Below are 20,443 nucleotides of genomic sequence, written 5' to 3'. Positions count from 1 at the left end.
AACACATACCGCCTCAAAGCAGGAGCCTGGCCTTACGCTGGCTTGTTTACACTGCACACTCCACCAGTACTTTATATATATATATCCAAGCAGCACACCACAGAACTAAACTCCTATAAACTCAACCAACTGTTGAGTACGACATGCTTGAGCAGGACACTGCACTACCACACACTCAAGCAGGACACTGCACTACCACACACTCAAGCAGGACACTGCACTACCACACACTCAAGCAGGACACTGCACTACCACACACACAAGCAGGACACTGCACTACCACACACTCAAGCAGGACACTGCACTACCACACACTCAAGCAGGACACTGCACTACCACACACTCAAGCAGGACACTGCACTACCACACACTCAAGCAGGACAATGCACTACCACACACACAAGCAGGACACTGCACTACCACACACTCAAGCAGGACACTGCACTACCACACACTCAAGCAGGACACTGCACTACTGCTCATTCAGTCAGCTCAGACCTGCTTTTCTTGCTTCAGCGCTTCCTGAAAGCTAACCTTTAAAAAGGTCAGCCAAACAAAATCTGCTCAGCTAACCAAGCTGGCGAAGGCTGTCTGCGTGCCACGAGGAGCCGCTCAGTTCCCTCCTCACTGCTCTCGTCATTTCTCCTTCCCAGCAAACAGGACCCTAATCTGTCCGGCTGGGCTCGCCTAATAACGCTACGGGTTTAAAGAGTCAAGCTGCAAATCGCCACTCACGCTTCTGATGACCCATACTTCCCCGCAGGGTCAGATGCAATCTCCCCCCAGCTCTCCATTGACCTCCATGACCCACTGGAGAGCAGGTGGTAAAAAGCAGGACCGACGTTGTTTTGGTGTGTGTGTGTGTGTGTGTGTGTGTGTGTGTGTGAGAGAGAGAGAGACAGAGCGAGTGTTTGTCAGTTACCTGCCTGGCAGGTTTGACACACCCACAGACAGAGTGGAGCTGGGGGAAAGGGGAGGAGCTCTTCACTCTAAACGGGAGACAGCGGCTGAGGGCTCGCTCTCCTCTAACCACTGATAGCAGATCTCAGCTTCGTCACGTGCGCAGAAGCTCAAAGCTTCCCTCCGGCTCCTCACACGGTCACCAGTCCATAGCTACGGGCAACGGTCCACCCATCAATGCCAAACGGTGCATTAAACCTTGCGCGGGTCGCACACAGCCTTCCATCTTGCTCGGGTTCAACGTCAGGTTTAGATTCAGATCCCGGATTGGCAGAGCAAGGGAGGGCCCTCCTCTTTTTTCCTCCTCCAACCAATTACCAGCGATTATCCTGACTAGTCCAGTGAAGACACCAGATAGCTGTTATTATTGGCAGGCAGCAGTGCTTAGGCTTAACCTGCATCCTCCGCTTGTACAGCTCCGCTTTCTGAGCAGCTGCGGAGATCGTTTCCACCCAGCCCGTAAACGCCAGCCCGAGATTAGACGCGCCAAGCTGAACACCACCGCCGATCACCAGATTTAGCCCACATCCACAAATAAAGAAGGCTTCGATTTCCTGTGTGACCTCATTAATCCAAAGCCAGCATAAACACAGTCAGCAGGACAGGCTCATTGATCAAGTGTGGAGTTAAGGTCAATTCTACTTCAGTGCCAATAATTCAATGGTGAAATTCTGATCAATATAGTCAACCTTTAATGTACAAATATCAATAGATTTCAATTCCACAGAGCAAATGAACCAAAAAGCTAAGGGAGAGTGAACAGGCCACGCTGTGTGACACGCGTTTACCTGAGGCAGAAAGAACAAGCCCAGGGATAAAAGTTTAAATCCACACACACACACACACACACACACACACACACACACACACACACACACACACACACGCGCGCACGCACTTTACTTCACCTGCTTGTGCCATCTGGTCTGGCTCATAACATTACAGCTGCCAGCAGTAAAGAATGGAATGATGACTAACCTCTGACTTCAATACATTCGACCACCCGCACGCGCATCCACGCACAAGTACACACAGGTGCGTGCGCACACACACGTACGCAAACACGCCTTCAGCTTCACTCCGGCCGGGAGGGTGAGTCAAAAGGTGAGCTCGGACTCATTATGGCACTATGAGCTACGACAACAGCACCTGGCACCTGGGCACTGAGCTGGGAGGTGGTGGCTTCAAGGAATGCTACGGAAGGTTCCAAAGCTTTCAGGAGCTCCTGCTCTCCCTTGCTGTGCTGGAGGCCTGCAGAAGGCGACGCCGTCCGAGGGCTTCCAGGACAAGGAAGGACGCCGGGGGCTGCAGGCACGTCAGTCTGTAGCTGCTAGTTGCAACGCTGCACTAAAAATACGCGGTGGAACGCGTGGAACCAAACCCGAGACAACGCTGGTGTTTTAATGACACACGAGGAAGATGCGCCAAGCCTTGTTCCAGCCTCCAATTGCACACGCCACCATCATTTAATGAACACACATCAAATATCACTGACAGCGTTTAGACGCAAATCTGCAAGCAGACGCACGCTTCTTGGTTAAGTGGGCGTCAGCTTTGGGGATATGCCCCTGCGGATCTGAACAGATCGCTTCCTTTCCATATAAGGGCAAAGTTGGCACCATGGCCAGTGCCAGGATGGCTGATGCTAGCTGGTACCATCAGACCTCCCCGCACAAATCCTCCAGGAACCACGGCGTCCCTAAAATCTGCATTCAGAACTCCAGATTCAGCCGAGTAACTGACGCTGCTCCACCCCTCTTGTGGGCAGCCATGCTACAGGCCACTAATCTGAGTGCACGTCACAAAAACGAAGTCCCAAATGAACGGGTGTTCTGGGCTACCTAACCAAAACAGACAGAACAATGCATCGGCCGGCTCTTGTTGGCTTGGGAACCACTTATCAAGATCAAAGGCAGCCTGTGTTTCCAGACTACTGACAATCATCCCTGATCAGGCTATTAGTCTCCTTCTGGCCTGAAGCTGTCAGAAGCCACTCAGCCGTTATAAACTTAATCTCATGTACGGTTTGGGCTAACAAATCATAATAACTTCTGGGAAGGAGGTAGAAAGGATTCCGCTCAAACAGAGCGTACGCAAACAAGCGCGGTCCTGTGTCCCCTGGGCGAGGTAAAGCAAAGCTGTGGTTTCCCTACAGCCAGAGGGAGGCTTTGGCCTTGACATCGAGCTTTCCACTCGGTTGGGAGGCAGAGGAATGCGCGGACATTGTCGAATTTGCTCGACAAAACAAACAAACAAACAAAATTTAACTCCTCAAATAGTTACTGGGCTTAATTGTTTCTTGTATACCGTATCGACTTTGCGGCACAGAAGTGATATCTGTGATTCGCAGTTGCCTTTTCAGCCTTCACTGAGCACGATCAATACTGCACTTCTGTCCAGCACAGATGCCTGGAAACAAGCAGCTTTAAAATGACTGACGTGCAAACTAAAAAATATCAAACTGCACCTGGGAAACGGTGCTTGGAATAATATTTTTGGGGGGCAACACTCTGCGTGCGCCCTCACACGCACACACACACACACACACACACACACACGTCTAATTATTCCAAGCTGGTCATTAAGGCGTTTGATCCGCAAGCTGAAAAGCATCCAGCAGAGGTGCAGACTCTAAAGCGAATCCAGTGAAGCCCAGCGCTGCTTAACGACTGCACGCAATTCTAAATCCCACCTTTCAAAAAAGAAAAAAAAAAAAACCTCGCACACCCGTTGACTGAAGAGCAGGCGACTGAGTGAGCTGTTAGCAAATGTCTGCGCGTTGGTCTTGGTCTGAAATATGCAACTGACAACAGAGAATTCTAAGCACTGTAATTAGCTTTTGCAAACGTTTGCCTTTATACAAGGGAGAAGCAAAAACGGAAAGAACAGGAGAGAAAACTCCAGCCAAAAATGTTTTTTTTACTTTGTTATTTGACACACTCAGATCTGGAACATTTCCCAGGCTTAACAGTTCTAGAAGCTTAGCACAGAACCTTCCCCACACACACAAACATACACACGCGCACACTTCAACCACCTTACAAAAAAACCCAAACATTCTTCAAACGGAGCAAATGCAGGAGCTCAGGCCCAGACCTGATGAACTTGACCCCTCCAACGGACCAACACCAAGCCTACAAATCCGAGCACCTACCTCCAGGGAACACGGCGGGGGGCAGCTTCCACAAGAGCAGGGATGCGATGAGAGGCGAGCGGAGGAAGCGGCCGCTCTCCTTCACCCCTCCCCGGAGGAGCAGCGGGCGTTGGAACAGGACGAAACCGTCAGCAGGAGCCTGAACCATCATGAGGGGAAGTGGAATACATGCACCTGGAGCCTGTGTCCCGTTTAAGAGCCGGGCACATGGGAAGGGCTGTGCTGACGCTGGAGGAAGTGGACTCATACCCGACCTGAACAAGTGCAGCCCACACACTTCCTCTCCTGACGAGGCCAGACGCGCCCTTCGTCAACAAGGTGCTCCTTCAGAAGGTCAGACACCAAGTCAGTAATCACCAGTATTAAGCAATAAACCTGGATGCAGCAGGGTGATTTAATCTCGCGGTTGCACAAGGCAGCCGCGCCCCAGCAGGCAGGAGGTGCGGATGGTTGTCTGCCCACACATGGCTCACTTCAGATCAGCGCCGCCGACCCCGTGGCCCCCTGCACCTCACAGCCCGCTGCTCTCCCCAGTTCAATACAACTCGCCCAGCCTGCCAAGGGCTTCACAGCTCACCCATGGGGCGAGGGAGCAGGGCAACATCCGCTCTGACGCACGCCGTGTAAAGGATTCATTATGGAAACCACAAAAGCAGAAAACGACCACAGGCAAACACCTCATCGGGCCCAAGCTGTAACGCAGATAAAGATCTTCACATGCTGCTGATAATTAGATCATTCACACAAAGACCACGAAACAGAATCCAGAAACAGAATGCAGAAAACAACAGCAGACAAGAGGCCCCTGGTCTGCAGGAACAAGGTCCAAACCTGCAGCCCTGGATTCACTAATGATGGCAGGACTATTGCCTCATTCCTCTAACGAGCTCTCCTCCTCAACCAGTCAGTCAAACCTGAGGTTTGGGTGAGTGCCTGGGTGGAGATACCCTGGTGGTAGGTACACACTAGACACCTCAGCAGAGCTGGGATCATGCCTGATCTCCAGGACTAAACAGACACTGGCAGCAATACCAAGAGACACACCAGCTTTGGTTCGAAGCACTACCGTCACAAGGTGACCATATTTTCCGAAGCACCTTTCTTTGCTTACATGAGCTGTGATGGCAGAATCTGATAAGCTGGAATGCCGAACACGTTTGCGCCTGTACGGTGCTTTTTAAAACTCACTGATCTGTTTGAGCTCCGCTGCGTCTCACGGCCTGCCCGTCAGGGGCACCGGGGGCCCGGGCGCAACGCTGCCTTCTCTCTCTGTGCTCCGACAGCGCCCCAATCCTGGACCTGCCGGAGCAGCACTGTGCAGTTGGCCGGCTCCCAGCGAATCACAGCGCCAGCTCAGCGCATCTCCATCTCGCTCACTGTGTCTCGCTGGAAGAACACAGGGAGGGGCTGTGTGCAAGCCATTTACCTGCTGCATAAGCCACTAGTTCATCACACCTGATTTGAAGATGAGGTAAATGGTGTATTAAACTGTGTGTGTGTGTGTGTGTGTGTGTGTCCGTACATACATGATACACACTGTAAGACTTCACATGTATGACAATAGTAAAGTTGCAAGTATCCAGGCACCTGTAGTGACACAGGACTAAGCAAACTTGGTAGTGAATGCAGCCACCAGTGGGTGGAACAGATCTCCTCCCCTGCCAAACATTAGGGAGGGGCTGAGAGGTGGACGGCATAGTCGCCACGGCGACGCATCTGTCATCACGCCGCAGGGAGACCAGACACCGCGGCAGACGTCAGCCGGTCTCTGTGGATAAACACTGGAGCTGACAGAGAGCGGGAATGACAGAGGGGGAGAGATCGAGGGAAAGTCAGAAGGGTGGGGGTAAAAAGGACACAGAGGAGGGCGAAGCAGGTGGAGCGCACAGCAGTTGATGTTTCTGTCATCCTCCACCTCCCAGTCTGAGCTGAGAAACAGCCTGAAATAACTCCATGGGTAACCAGCCAAATCTCATTTGTAAAAATCTAAGGGGAAAAAAAAAGCACCCTTCAGTGCAACTGAACTACTATCAGCAGGATAAAAGAATGGTTCTTAAGTTCACTGTGTGTTTTGGATGGTGAAATATTGCAAAAGTGCTGGTGTTGGTGGACTATATGTATATTCTTACAAGGCTCACCAAATATAGATGCAAATACCCTGATATAATAGGTGACATTCTGCACTTTAAGATGACAGGCTCTGTTTTCATTTCAAATCCAATGTGTTAGAGTTCAGAAAAGCTGCCACTGTTGCATGACTTTTTACTTCTGGACTGGAGCAGGTGTGCGTGTGTGTATGAGAGCGCCACCGCGCAACAGCAGCTATCCAGTGGCGAGCTCATTGCAGGAACAGGGTTCATTAAGTACAAGGGATCAAGGCTGGGCCACTGTGGCTGCTCCTCTATGGAGAGGAGCCCAGTTCTCTCACACACACTTATGAGGTTTAACAGCAGTCTTAGGTACCTTTATAATAAACAAACAGCAGCCCATTCAAATCTAAATATTCAAAAGCGATGTATACATACTAAACCACCCACACACACCCACGTACACACACACACACACACAAACCCCTTATTAGCACAATTTAACTCAAAATAGCACCATTTCCCAAATGCTACTGGCACTCCCAAACACGTCTCCACTCTGACCAGGTGAGCGCATGCTGAGCACAACACTGCATAGCTCTGGCTGCGCATCGGGCACACACGGGCACGCAGATTGAGGCTGGGCTGCAGAAAATCAGTACTGAAATCAGATAAATACTACTACGACACCGAAAGGCACAGTCATATATACCCATTTCCCCTTTATCTCCATCAAAGGCTTGCACTGGAGTAGACAGTTGACTCTAATCTTAACTTCCAGTCTGGATGTCAAAACACAAGCTACTTATTTCAGGAGATCTCCATCGTTGGATTTCTCATCCTTCTAAACCTCTCAAATGCTGCCCATCTTACAGTCTGTCTCTACTCTGCCAAATTCAGTAAGCAGACAAGCCACACTGCAGTTCTGGACCTTAAAGCTTGGTGTTAAGACGCAATTACTTACATTTGGCAGAGTAGAGACAGACTACTTCAACTAAAGTTAGAACATGTTAAGCTCACAACGCAATAAATCTAGAACATTCCCCGAAACTCAGTAGTGCATATAATGCCGATTTCAAATGTATGTATTTTTTCAGGTACAAGCACAGGCATGTGGACTTGCAGTCAGTGACTCCCAGAAGCCAGAGTGAGTCAATGCAGCCCCAGTAACTTGCAAGAAAAAGATTAAATCATGTAAAAATGGGGAGAGAAGATCTTTTGATACCCAATCCTCTCGAGTTAGATAAACAGATTACCCTTTCATTAAAGCATGCCTTGGAGGGCTTCGTGAAAATAAATCAAACGTAAACAAATGGCGGCTTTTCGCTCAAATGGCACTGGAGCGGGACGCAAGAGGTTGAGTTTCAGCTGAAAACTGTAGCTCTCCAAACCCTCTGTGCTATCTGGAGAGCCGCTAACACAGCAAACTGCTGGCTCAGGCTCCTCTGACCCCACCCACACCCACACACACCCACACCCACACACGCCATGATAGCTGCCCAGATGATCCCATCAAACGTTTCAGCGTGGCAGTGTTAGACTAGCTGACAGTTAATAAACGACATCATCCTATTCTAATACCTACCCAAAACGTAAGTGTCTAATCCTTAGCTTGGGTTAAATTTGGCAAACACACCAACAATACGAGAGGGGCAAACTTTTGGAACTGGGACTAAATGGGTGACCTAGGGCCTTGCACACTAGAAGGCACACTGGGAGCCGGAGGCGTACACGGGGCGGAGGGACGGGGCGATGCTGCTATCAGAGCCAGTGTGTGGAGTGTGCTCAGTGCCAGGCTAGATGAACACATCACTCAGAACCTATACGGAGGTCGACCAGTTGAAGAGAAAGCACAGAAATCCCGGCCCAATCCCAGCTAGACTCTATGATTTACTCTGTCCAGATGAAGAAAGCAGAGGGTCTGTTTAAAAGTGTCTGGGTGAATTTTCACTGAACCCACAGGATGAGCGCTTTCTGCCCAGGGCACTCTATACTCCATCATCACACTCCTGATATGGTGGGTTTGATTTTTTGGTCAAAGCACGCAGCTACTCTGACACCCGCCACCTCCCTTTCAAATGGGACGATGATGGCAGAGGGCACTCAAACAGAATGAAAGAGACTCTGCAATGGATGATGGCAGTAGAAGGCAAATGCTACTGACCTACTCCAGATATGCCTGAAGGATGATGCAGTCCAAATATCAGATCATTAAAGAAGTATGCGGGCATTGGCTAATGCCTCCAAAGCACACGGAAAATGCAAAAATAAATAAATTAATTAATATTTTTAAAAAATACAGGAAGGCTCAGGCATGAATGATAGCATTAACTATATTTGAACTTATACTCCCATTCAAGACGATATACATTTAGGCTAACTGGCATATCACAGGTATGCCATGCTATCCATCTTCTTAAGGAGGATGCATCGTACCTTTTTATCAGTGAGTGTGAGGGAATGCAGAGTGGAGAGCAATTGTCAGATCTAACTGGAGAGACTTTGCTTATCGGTAGCCCAAGAGGAAGACAGAAAGTCGGTAAAAGGTAAAAGTGGAAGGTAGAATTACGAGCTTGTCACGGCTGTGGACCTTCTACGAGACAAGCGGAGCGGAGGTTAAAGTGGAGTCCAGGCTAATGTCAGATTAGTGCTGGTAGTACAACCACTGCTGTGTTTATCTCCCACTACACAAAGGGAGCAAACCGAGGTTATGCGAGGACTTGCTCTGTAGCCAGACAGCAACGCACTTCGCTCTACTTACACTTCCTTCTTCACCCATTATTAGTGTAAAGTGGACGACGTCCAAAGACATGGATCGTCTCACCAAAAATGCAGGCCAAGTTGTATTAAAGCTGAATAACTACTGAAAAAGAGATGCAATTACACCTGAAGAAGGGGCAGATGTCAGCATGAAACTAACCGCACACACCGAGACTACGTGGCCAGTTTAAGCACACACAATGAATACAGCACAATTTGACAACTGAGGAGCGGGCTCAGCAAACAAGGACTCGTGGGTTTTTAAACTTCTTGACTTCATAATACAAAGAGGCACAGATGGAATCTGTGTGTGTCCTTTGAGAGGCTGAGCGACATCTCTCATGCTCTGTGGAATTTCAGCATGGAGATGTGAGGAATTGAACAGGAACAAGCAGAGCTAAATGTGGTGACCATGCAGAAATCAAATGGACACGAAATTTCACACTGCTCACTTTTAAACAGCACATCACATGGTAGAAACAAACAAAGCAAGCAGGAACACCATGACGAAGGCATTGAGTGATGATCTAGGATCTTTCAAGGCCGCTCATTCTCGGACAGCAAGAAGCAACTGCCGCTGAAAAGCTGATACGTGCGGCATCGCTCATAAAACCCAACCCCCTCACCATGCCGGGTTCTTCGCCCAAGCAGAGGATCCGTCATTATCAGACAAGCACAGCAAGACAGAGTCACCCCCTGTGGCTTTTTTAGCCTCCCTTCTAGAGAGAGAGAGCAGCCCCAAGCCAGACCAGCTGAAATATTTACGAAGTTGCCATGCACACCACCTAAGACTCCACTGCTAGGGAAGCCAAAGCCTATAGCGGTGGGTTTGAAGTTACTCATGTTCTATAACAAAGAACTCATACTATTTTGTGGTTTTGTTTTGTTGTAGTGCTGTTGTTGCTAGAGCCCTGGCAGCGACTGCACTGAGCTTCGCTCGTTACGGGTGTTGGTCCCTGGGAAGGACCGCAACGCTGGACACCACTCTTCTGTGACTCTAATCTCCCAAAGTGCTGATAGCGTTGTCTGCCTACCTGCACCCTGCCATCCAAGAGCTGACCAAAGAACGCACCCAAGGTCAGACCAGTGAGCGGCCTCACTCGAAAATAGTGCCTTCAAAGGCCTGTGTCAACAAACTGACTTCTGAACACATCTGAATCCTCATTACCCAGCCAGAAACATGGGCATGTTTAAACTGGACGAAGTACACTTTCACTATGGGCGAAATTGAAATCCTAAAGCCAAAAGCTGGGATGCAGTAAACTTCAGTGGTGAACTGTGTAGGCCTTTGGACGAGGCCCAAGAGTGAAGGACAGAAGCCCTGGTTCTGTCTGCTGATTACACTGCAGAACTGGTTAACTCACTCCAATGGGAGAACCATTTCGGGCTTTGGGGTTTATCTTTCCTGCAAAGTTATTTCATAACTAAAAGTACAACTTTATTGCACCAGGACTGAATCCCTTCCCCGAAAAACCACCGAGTGATAAAAATGGAATATATTGCACAGCCCACAAGGAATTTCTGCACTCCACGACTTGTGGTTAGCCTCAGGGAAGAGCCTTTTGCCCCACAAACCAAGCGTGGGGTGGAAAGTAACACAAAGGCCCAATGGAAACGAGGGAAAGTAGAGATATTCAAAAAGCAAGGGAAGGAAGTGGCATTTTTGGCCACAAAAACATTTGCTAAAATGTCTAGAACTGATTATTTAATAGTTAATGGCTACAGCAGGTCTCAAGAAGTAAAGATGAACATATTCCTATTAGATCTGCTGAGGTAAGGAATGGAACAAGATCTGTGCTTACAAAAACATGACATACTGCATATGGTACTGGGACAAGTGAGTCAGACAGTTTCAAAGCTACAATAACAGATCCCATCCTAAACAACTGCTGTGCTGTCTCAGCCTTCAAAATAACACAAAGTACCACTTATCTCAGATGTGGGCTAAGCTCAAGGCCAAGAAAACATCTGACACCAAGCATGCATAATATATATATATGTATATTCCCCACTCGCCCTCCCTCTGTGGTCTTTTTCGTTCAAGCTCGGGTCCTCTACCAAAGGTCTGTTGATTACGCTGCAGTATTTTAGCTGCTACCAGGACTGTACTCTTCTAAAACGATGTCTCGGATGCTGTTCCTGGATCTGCTGGAGCCAGTCTCCCAGTGTGGGGTCAGAGCCCCTAGTGCTCCACAGGAACCACTGCTGCCTTCAGCTTCCACATCTATTCTAGCTCTACTTTCAGCCCTTGGTATTTCTTGAGCTTCTTGTATCGCTTCTTACATGTATGCATGCATGTATGTATGCATTTCCTTTCCCTGTATATGTTGTAAATAGGGACATGGAATTTCCAAAGCACACAAAGAAGTTTGTTTGTATGGACGTGCATGGGCAGGGGTAAGGGATGTTTGCAAGAAAATGCACTCGTGGGGGGAAAAAATGCCAAAAACCAGAAACCTACTCAACTGATGTCAAATCTTCCAACTGCAGATCAGACAAAACAGACAAACTGAAATGCACGTCATGCTTCTGCTGGATTCAAAACCCGTCACGAATTAAAGCACTTGCGCTTTTATTCAAGAAACAATGCGCAGCTTTATTTAGAAAGAAAAAAGTTGTGCTAACAATAGCATGACAGACAAGAGGGAGTGTATTCATTTGTTTTCTCCAACACAAATCTAAAAACTTAACAATAGGAGAGCAGTACACTTGAGAAATACAATTCATCACATTACACGCATAGTCACTCCATTTCAGTGTCCACGTGAACCTGCACCATCACAGAAAATGGTTGAGAATAGTCCAATCTGCAAAACAAAACCTACAAAGAGGTTTTTGCCTCAAATTGTTTTACCTGCCTTTTGTTACAGTGTGTCAAGAGAAATGTGACAGTTTAAATGTCTGTTTACATGAATTCCTGTAACACAAGTCAGTTGTTGGGAGGTACATGGTTTTAATACACACAATAACTTCTCAGAGACAAACCCAAGCCACCCCCCCACACACACACAGAAAATCATCTGCAATAGACCTTGAAAGTATCAGAATTTAAACAATTCAACACCCACTGCTTCAAACTAGATATTCTGATGACAATGTGCGGTTTATCAAACTAATTACATCCATCTGTGTAATAATGAGGAAATGGGTATAAATAACTGTCGTTTTTGGCTGTCGCACAGGGAGATGATTTGTGTTGTGGACATGACCTCAGCTGTCTAAAAACGACAAAGAATGATGATATGCAGTCTCACAGAGAAAGAGCCTTCCATAACTCCAGCCCACAGACAGCAGCAGCATAGAGTTAATGGCACAGCCCATGTGCAGCAGAAAACGCCCAGAGGCTCTTTGATTTACATCCACGTGTGTCAGCATGCACAGTATGGTCACTGATGACAACTCCAGTCATTTTACTACAATAACAAAAGCTAAATATCCAACCCTTGCCATAAACACAGGCAGTAAGCAGTGAAATCACATTTCAAGGTAGAATGGTGAATGCCTTCCTATATATTGTCTAGTTTTGGACCCTCACCAAGTGGAGCCATTTGCATAGAAAACATGGCCACCTGCCAGGTACTGAAAGCCCAAAGGTGAGTCATCATTAGAGGGATTTGTTTATTGCGGCTCATCAGATCTTCACACAGCTATTAACCAGAACCTTAAACGAAAACAAAAGGCGCGCCTAACTTTTCTTTTTAACCAAAAACATGTAACAGCACAGCTGCCAATGTAGCAGTTTCCAACAGTTCCAGCCCAAAGCATAACATCAGCACAGGTACAAAACTACTGGTGAGTTCATTCTGAGATAAATATGTAAATTCACCTCATTTTATCTGTGCTGTCTAAACTGTAGGGGATTTTCACAGTAATCTCATGGGAACCTGGAACACTGCAGCACAGGAAATGCAGCAAGAACAAAAACGTGTGTAGAGAGAGCTTTTCAACAACGATCAGCAAAACAAACACAATCTAGGACATAACTTCCTGATGTGCAGATCATTGCTTCAGAGCTACAAAGATAAACTGATAGTTGGAAAAGTGAAAGGGAGGGCTAATCTGCATCCACTTTGCCAGCAGGCAGACCTTCCTTCCTTCCGAACATCAGCAGGTGCGTGGAACGTCCCAGACCGCACCAACGAGCAGCACCTTTCTCCTACCCGGCTTCATGTCCATATTGAACAGAAAGATTACGTAACTGGATCTGCATCCCAGCCAAGTCACATGAACAACCGTTCCTCATTCTCAGAGTAAGAAAGCACCAAGGAGCAAGAACATCTTGTTACAAGGTGTGAATTTGGCTGTAGTGGACATCTTAATGCCTGGTCACTGGAGAGGCACAGTCCTGTACAGTTCCACGCTTTTGCAACTGTAACGCATCAGTACTTCAGGGCATAAGATATTCATCAATTGCTTCGCGAAAATAGTCTGGTGTGCTGGAAAAGGGGGCAGCTGAACCGCACGCATAGTTGCGTTACATTGTTCCATTTAACATTCCTACACACTTGGAAACAGCTTCTAAGAAGTTATGGGAGACTGAAGGAAAGCGCTTTGATCTCGTGTATATGTGTGCGTTGGGGAGGTGTGGAGGGGTTGCCTGCAAGTAATAATAACGATGTGATGATGTTTCAGCCTCCCGCCGAAACGCCTTGCCCTTTTTCTGCGTCCCAATCTGTTCAAACATGCGCTACCTTAATTTCCGAGGATCCCGGCTGAGTAAACGTGAGAACAGCGGCGTGACGCAAATTAAGTGGATAAGGAGATTTGAACGGTTAGACCGGAACAGACAGCTAGAAGACAACTATCCGCATGACATCCTCAGCCCAGCATTCGAGAACCCGATGCCCTATAGCTTATCCGTTATGTCCTTAGAAGTAAACGGACATTTCTTTTAGCATCTGTATTTTGCACAAATATTCTGTTCCATCTTAATGTGCGTTTATATGTAACTAACAGTCCTTAAACACTCGTTAAGAATTTTTAGAGGAACTGCATCTCTATGACATGAGAACGATCCAGTACGACAGCCTTCGGTAAACAGACTAAAAAGAGCAGCAAACTCCGGCCTTTGGCCACTTCGCATTCCCTACATTCCGGTACGCAGCTCACCTGGTTCTGAATTCGCTTGGACCGTGTTTTAACCCCCCAATTAATCCGAGGAGGAGGGCAGGTTTGGCACGAACCGGCGACGCGAAGTAACTATCGCGGGCAGCGCAACTTCGAGAAGTAACGTTAGCGGAACGACCGAGTCCTACACGGCGCACTTCCGAGACTCCCGTGTTCTCGAAAGGTGTGTGTGTGTGTGTGCGCGCGGTCTTTCCCAGAAGAGAAAGAGAAAGGCGAAGTAGTTCTAAAGATCTTCTCGACTCTGATGCCTTCTTACGAATAAAGTGGAAGTGTTTTTCCAAGTGGATAAAAACACCTCTTAGCAGCCTCCAGACGTCTTTGCATAAAACGACCACAGCCGCGATCGCGTACACACATAGCCAGTTTTCGCGGGTTTGAAGGTTTAAAGTACGCTACTTCATACCTTTTGGAGGACACTTTTAATCTAGTCGACGTTTTGCGTCGCGGAACCCCATTGGAACACACGGAAACACCGGTAAACAGGCTGTTAAAGCCGAATCCCGCTTTAGCCGCGTAGACACACTGTGTCCAAACTCGTCTCCACACTCGGGGACACAGACCTTCCCTCCCCGCTCCCACTCCGGAGCAATGCGAGTGGCCATGACGTCAACTCGCTCCGCTTTGCCAGCGCCCGCCCTCATTGGAGCGAGGACAGTCCAGCCCACGTCTAATTGGACAGAACCACCGTGAAATTGACCAATGGGAAATGAACGACAGTCTCCTTGGTTACATTTTGTACACGAACGGCGCCTGAAACAAGGAAAGCAAAGGTAAACGAAGTATTTTTACAATCCCAGGTATAGTTGTTAATGCACTTTGTGAGATGTTTAGGCATGTAGCATAGCTAAATAAATAGCATTGAAATTAAATTCACATCTTTCTTATATATTAATCAAGCAAATAAAATAACGTGATACAAAAAGTTCGTATTTTGTCAGATTTGTGGGAGTTTAGAGTTTACTGGATACTGTTGATAATGTAATACTTACACGAACTGCCAGTCCTTAGCTTTATTATCTCCACACTTTCAGTCATTACATTAATGTGGTTGCATGTAGTGCACCGTTGGCTGTAACGTTAACGCTGCATAAAGAACTAGCCAAAGTTGCACAAATGCAAATATTGCATTCAGTATTTAATTGGGAATCACTAATCTACTTGTATCTGCTGATTAATAAGACAGAGATTCTAGTTTTCTAAATCCTTATAGCAGTACTCTGAAGAAGTAGCCTAACACATGTTCAGCTCGTACCATACAGCAATGCTATTTTAATTCCTTTCACGACCAGTCACTAAATTGTGTTTGAGAGCAGTTGGCACCATTCTGTTTGTTACTCTGCGTAACGTAATGCAGAATTTACAGAATGAGCAATTACTTGCTGCTCTATGCATGTTTGACATATGTTATGACTCACAGAGAATATTATTAGCTCTTAACCACACACACACACACACAGAGAGAGAGAGCGAGAGAGAGAGAGAGAGAGAAAGAGAGAGTGAGCGAGCGAGAGATATTTATGCATCTATATGAAATCATTAACTCAGTACAATGTGAAGAGCGACAGACAGAAAGGCAGAGGGAGATGCCACCATGAACTCAGTGATAATCAAATGTAGCAAATGAATTCATTAGTGTCCCTGCTGACTCCCCCCAGAGCTAGTTCTCCAAGTCAAATTGATTTCCATGTTAGTAAACACCTAATGTCTGTTTTTTGACTGGCTTACACATCAGCTTGTTACTTGCCAGTGTGTTTAGAGGAAAATTAGATGTCTCTGTATTACATTCATACTAAAAAAATAAATAAAATATATAATAGAAATATCTCACAAAATTGTTGCAACAATCTAAAATATACATTTTTTTTAGTAGTGCAGCCATTACTTGTATTTTGCATTACCTGTGTATATCAAGAGGTACCAAATCATGGATTGAAGAGGTGGTGCATTATTTAAATCTTAAAAAAAAATCCCACCTGTCACATCTTCTTTGGAGGCAGAGGGAATTTCTGTAATCCCACTGCTGATTTTAGTTGGAAATGGAAAAAAAAAAACTGCTTGTATGGAATGAGTAGATACCAGATTCCCCATTAAATTTTTCAATGTAAATTTTAATCCCATGAAAATAGATGAATATGACAGCTGGAAAGATTTAAAAAAATGGTTGTGGGGTGTTACTCTGACCTCCCGCCCTCAGCCTTTGACGGCTCACCATACTGCTTTAATTTACCTGTCACGTGCAGTGTGTTGCTTCTGTAGTCTATAAGCACATACAATACTTTGCCTGACTTGAAGCAGCGTTCCTGTGTCAGTGCTTTTCCTCGTTAACTGCCTGCAGATGAGTGAGAGATGAGTGGGCGGGACCTGCGCGCCTTCCTGGCGACTCGCCGGGCTGAGGATGCAGGTAAGGCCAGGCCCTGGACTTTAACACTTGCACCACAATTAAATCCCTTTGCGGCCGGAAAGATGATATTTGTGTGCAGGCGATTTCAAGATTGGGCCACGGTCGCTCTGGAGTGCACTAAGTTGCTGCATGAAGCAATTTGAAAATGGCGTAATTATTCTACCGTTGTCAGGGGTAACACAGAGTGGAACGCATATCTGTATGAGGAGCTGCTGGATGATACAGTGAATCTCCACCATTTACTCTTGACTTTATTAAACAGCTTGTTGCTATTCCTCCCAACAACCATTTATTTTCTCGTGTAGGTTCTAGTCTATTTGTCTGGTATCCTCTGTAGATTCCTACAGATTTGATCTTTTTCACCCAAAGAGTTCCAGAAGTCTGTCTGCAGTGTCCAGTAGATTTCTGTACTGTACTCTGTAGGTTGTATTGGCCAGTCGTAGTTCATTTATATTTTTTTCTTCTAGTAATTAGCTCATAATACACAAATTAATGAGTAGATTTTGCTCTTTGCTTTGCACTCTATCACAGAAGAGGGGAGCTGTTAAAAGAAGGGTGATAATAACACTGTCTCATTACGACCTGTCTGTGTTGTTCCTTTCCACTCTGCAGTGTGCACTTTAAAGCACGTATGGTGCATACTGCATGGTGTGGTTGGTGACCCTGTATTTCAGGGCTGAAGCACAAAGAGGAACACCTGGCAATAGCTGTTGCATGGTAACAGTGAGGTGTTCAGCAGACCTGGGAACAAAGCAAGCTTGACCTGGCATTAAGCATAGTGAAAGCTGATTGGTTTTGGGCAGATCGCCCGGTTGTAATGTGTTAGGTAATGGTGCCACCTGTGATGCAAAGCAATAGGTTGGATGGACTTTTTGGAATGTTCAAGCACAGATGTCATTCAAAGCAGTTCCACTCTGGAGCTGATGTGGTCCTAAGACTCAACCGCCTTCCGAAAGCGAAGGCTGAGACAGCCGAGACTAGCAGGCCGCTGGAAAGCCTTACAGGTTTGCCCGTGGCCCTGTGTGTGTTATGTGCACCCTCTCCATCTGCTCGCTGCAGAGAAGCTGACCCAGAGGGCGAAGAACGGACTGGGGCTTCCCAAATACAAGCCTGTAGTGTACGAGGAACTCCATGCCATGGTGCAGGCCAAGAGACTCTCCTCTGAACATGCTCAGTGCAAGGTAGGAGGTCCGTCATTTCATTCAGCCACAGTTTGCAGGGATTAAAGGATTAAAGTCATATCCAAAGGTTCATGCAGTAAATAGACTGGACCATAAGTTAGTATGTGTTTGTTTTACATTAATGAGCAGTTTATTGTGTGAATACAATGGCTTGATAATGTTTCTGTTTGCTTGCTATCAAAATCCATAAGTGATAGGCAATATCACTCTGAATTGCACCAGTGAATATTCAAATATGCATGGGACATGCTAGTCTGGTGAAGTCCCTGAGACTTTAATTGAAATTGAATGGTGCACTAGTTGTTGATATGTTTTGATCGTTTATGAAAATTTTAGGATGTAAAGAAAGTTAATGTACTGCGACTAGACATATTCAAGTTTTTGCTTTGCACCTAAATCACAATACAGCTGCATGGAAAAGGGTTTCACTAAAGCATTCAAGGTGTTTGGTGCAGATCAGTGAATAATATGAAAATCTTTCTCAGTGGGTGCAGATTATGCATTGTGGGACTGAATTAACCTTCTGAGATTTAATGCAAACACCCAGAAACACACGCACTTCTACACAAACGCCCATGGACACATCTTCATGCACTTATACACATTCACAGAGCTGCGTATTGTCCTCGCCTCTACACAAAGATCAAAGAAACGCAAATTAGTGTTATAATAATAGCTGCTCTTACATAAATCATTGGGTTTCAGTCTCAAAATCCAAAAATCTAAAGAAAAAAAAAAAGATTATGTCTATTTAAATATGAAAAGATGAGGATCTATTTGAAGTTTGTATTTGAAGATCTTTTTGCAGCTATTTGCAATCTCTTCCTCTCTCATTCCCCTTGCCTGTATTTCTTTGTGGAGTTAACCCCGAGCAAGCAGGAGCCTGAGCTCGTGGACACTGCTGTGACTTAATTGGTAAAGTGAAGTGGCAGTGTTCTGCAGGCTCGTTATGCTTTAGCCACAGCCAGGCCAGACGCAGCCCCCTGCCGTGGCCCGATAACGGTGAGCGCAGAGACGGCCAGGCTTTCCCTGCGCACGGGCAAAGCAGGCAACAGCTGGGAGAATGCACAGATGGGGGCGTGGCCTAATCTCAGCATGCGTCAGAGAGAGGGAGGGAGAAAGAGGGAGACTCAAGGTCTGTGCTTGTTTTCATTACAAGAAGAGTCCTGATAATATTCTCAGCTCAATGCTGCTAATTCACTGGCAATGAAGAGTTTTCTGGCTGTGCTTGCATGCACATGTGTGTGTGTGTGTGTGTGTACGCCTGTGTGTGCCTGTGTGTGTTTGTGCGTGTGTGTGTGAGTGTGTGTGTTATACTAGGAAGGGTGGGTGGATCTGTTAGGGGCTTCTCTCATAGTGTTAATTCTCTTGGCTTTTGACAAACATGCGGAAACTGCATGGAGACAGAAACCAAGAGCAAGTTACCAATAGTAATTTTTAGGTCTGCTTAAATATGACAAGTCTACTTTTTACACAGTTCCTCTCTGGTAATATTCTGCATGTGTGTACATAAATGCACATACATATGCAAACCATAAGGAATATATTTGTAAAGCAAAAGCAGCTTATATGTTTCTGCCTCAGGAGAAGAGTTAGGTAGACAAGCAAGAAATGAAAACAAACCCAGAGGTATATGAAATCAATAAATGTCTGTTCTCCCTTAAAATTGCTCATACAGTCCATGCTTAGGAAGAAGCACTAACCATATTTACAAATGCCTTAAAAAATTGTATATTAAAAACAAATGTAAAAGCAAACTGTCCTATACAGTCAGTTATCTGACTTCTATGTACCACAGTGAAGCCAAAAATGCAAGATTACTATTGACTAGAAGTCTGATACTACAGGTATAGATTTACATCATAAAGTGTCTAGAGAATATATACTTGGTTGTAAGGCTGTAAATTTCACCTCATCCTCACAATGTGTTTGTTTATTATGCTTGAAGAAAACACTTTAAACAGGTTCAATGGAAGTCTGTGGCTCAGGCTCTCTAAATGTCAATGTCGATTGGAGATCAGCCAGAATTCTTTAGAATGATGCATAACCGTTGGACGAGTAAGGATTTGTGGGTGGGCTTAGCATCAGGGCAGTGGTCTACTACTGCTGGTGGGTAGAAAAACCTGCTTCATTGGAAACTGGCTGAGATGAGGAAACTGGGAGAAAAATTGTTACCTAAAAAATGTGAAAGTTTTACTAGTGTTTGTGCATTGTGTATAGTTACTCTTGCTCATAACAAACTCTCAATTTTAAACATACATTCATCTAATGACATCAGTTAAATGCATTTAAATGAAGCTGTTGAATATGTATGTCTCATGTAAATTAAGCTTTGGGATTTTGCCAGCTGCTAGGCTGGCTCATTGGCCCAGCCCACGCTTTCCCACAAGCTGCTCCCACACACTCTATTTGGGAGCCTGCAGAACGGAGATATGTACAATTATTTGAGTCAGTAACCTCAGTAAACTCACTTCTTTATGAGACAAGGGGAGGCGGTGTCCAGTCACTGTGCACACCGAAGAACAAAACACAGTCATGACCCTGTGTCCTGGGTTGTTTCACGCGAAAATTACAACTGCAGATTAATTAGAAATATCTTGTCTGTGCTTGTTTTGATTTTGTGACTGGAGAGATACTTTAAGTGTGTGTGCGTGTGCTAGAGCCCTAATTCCTTCAGTCTAAAGCTAGAAGCACGGAGCTGGATGGTGAGGCTGTCTGTAATTAGCTCTGCTTGAATGCCTGTGGCTCAGTGGCACACACAAAAATCTGACAG

General features: G+C 46.0%; 2 protein-coding genes across 17 annotated transcripts in view; one reads left to right on the top strand and one right to left on the bottom strand.

Moving 5' to 3' along the window:
* The window catches only part of LOC113590629 (plakophilin-4-like), a 69,934-nt gene extending 55,290 nt beyond the window's left edge, over positions 1-14,644 (bottom strand). For 2 of the 14 annotated variants that reach the window (XM_081713446.1, XM_081713450.1), the window contains exon 1: positions 4,115-4,736. In XM_081713446.1, the coding sequence (XP_081569572.1) occupies positions 4,115-4,361 (247 nt within the window). In that variant the 5' untranslated portion in view covers positions 4,362-4,736. The other 12 variants (XM_035523771.2, XM_081713453.1, XM_081713452.1 and 9 more) reach the window with 12 other exon arrangements.
* Positions 14,645-14,780: 136 nt separating this feature from the next.
* The window catches only part of LOC113574652 (coiled-coil domain-containing protein 148), a 43,071-nt gene continuing 37,408 nt past the window's right edge, over positions 14,781-20,443 (top strand). Inside the window, exons 1-3 of one of the 3 annotated variants that reach the window (XM_081713456.1) lie at positions 14,781-14,858; positions 16,424-16,489; positions 17,549-17,670. In XM_081713456.1, the coding sequence (XP_081569582.1) occupies positions 16,435-16,489; positions 17,549-17,670 (177 nt within the window). In that variant the 5' untranslated portion in view covers positions 14,781-14,858; positions 16,424-16,434. Of the gene's footprint in view, positions 14,886-16,423; positions 16,490-17,548; positions 17,671-20,443 lie in introns of all 3 variants that reach the window. The other 2 variants (XM_027005723.3, XM_081713457.1) reach the window with 2 other exon arrangements.

Source organism: Electrophorus electricus, chromosome 4 (assembly GCF_041902795.1).
Source record: "Electrophorus electricus isolate QZ-2024a chromosome 4, ASM4190279v1, whole genome shotgun sequence".
NCBI lineage: Eukaryota > Metazoa > Chordata > Actinopteri > Gymnotiformes > Gymnotidae > Electrophorus > Electrophorus electricus.
The sequence above is the reverse complement of the archived record's forward strand: the minus strand, read 5'-3'. Positions and strand labels throughout refer to the sequence as shown.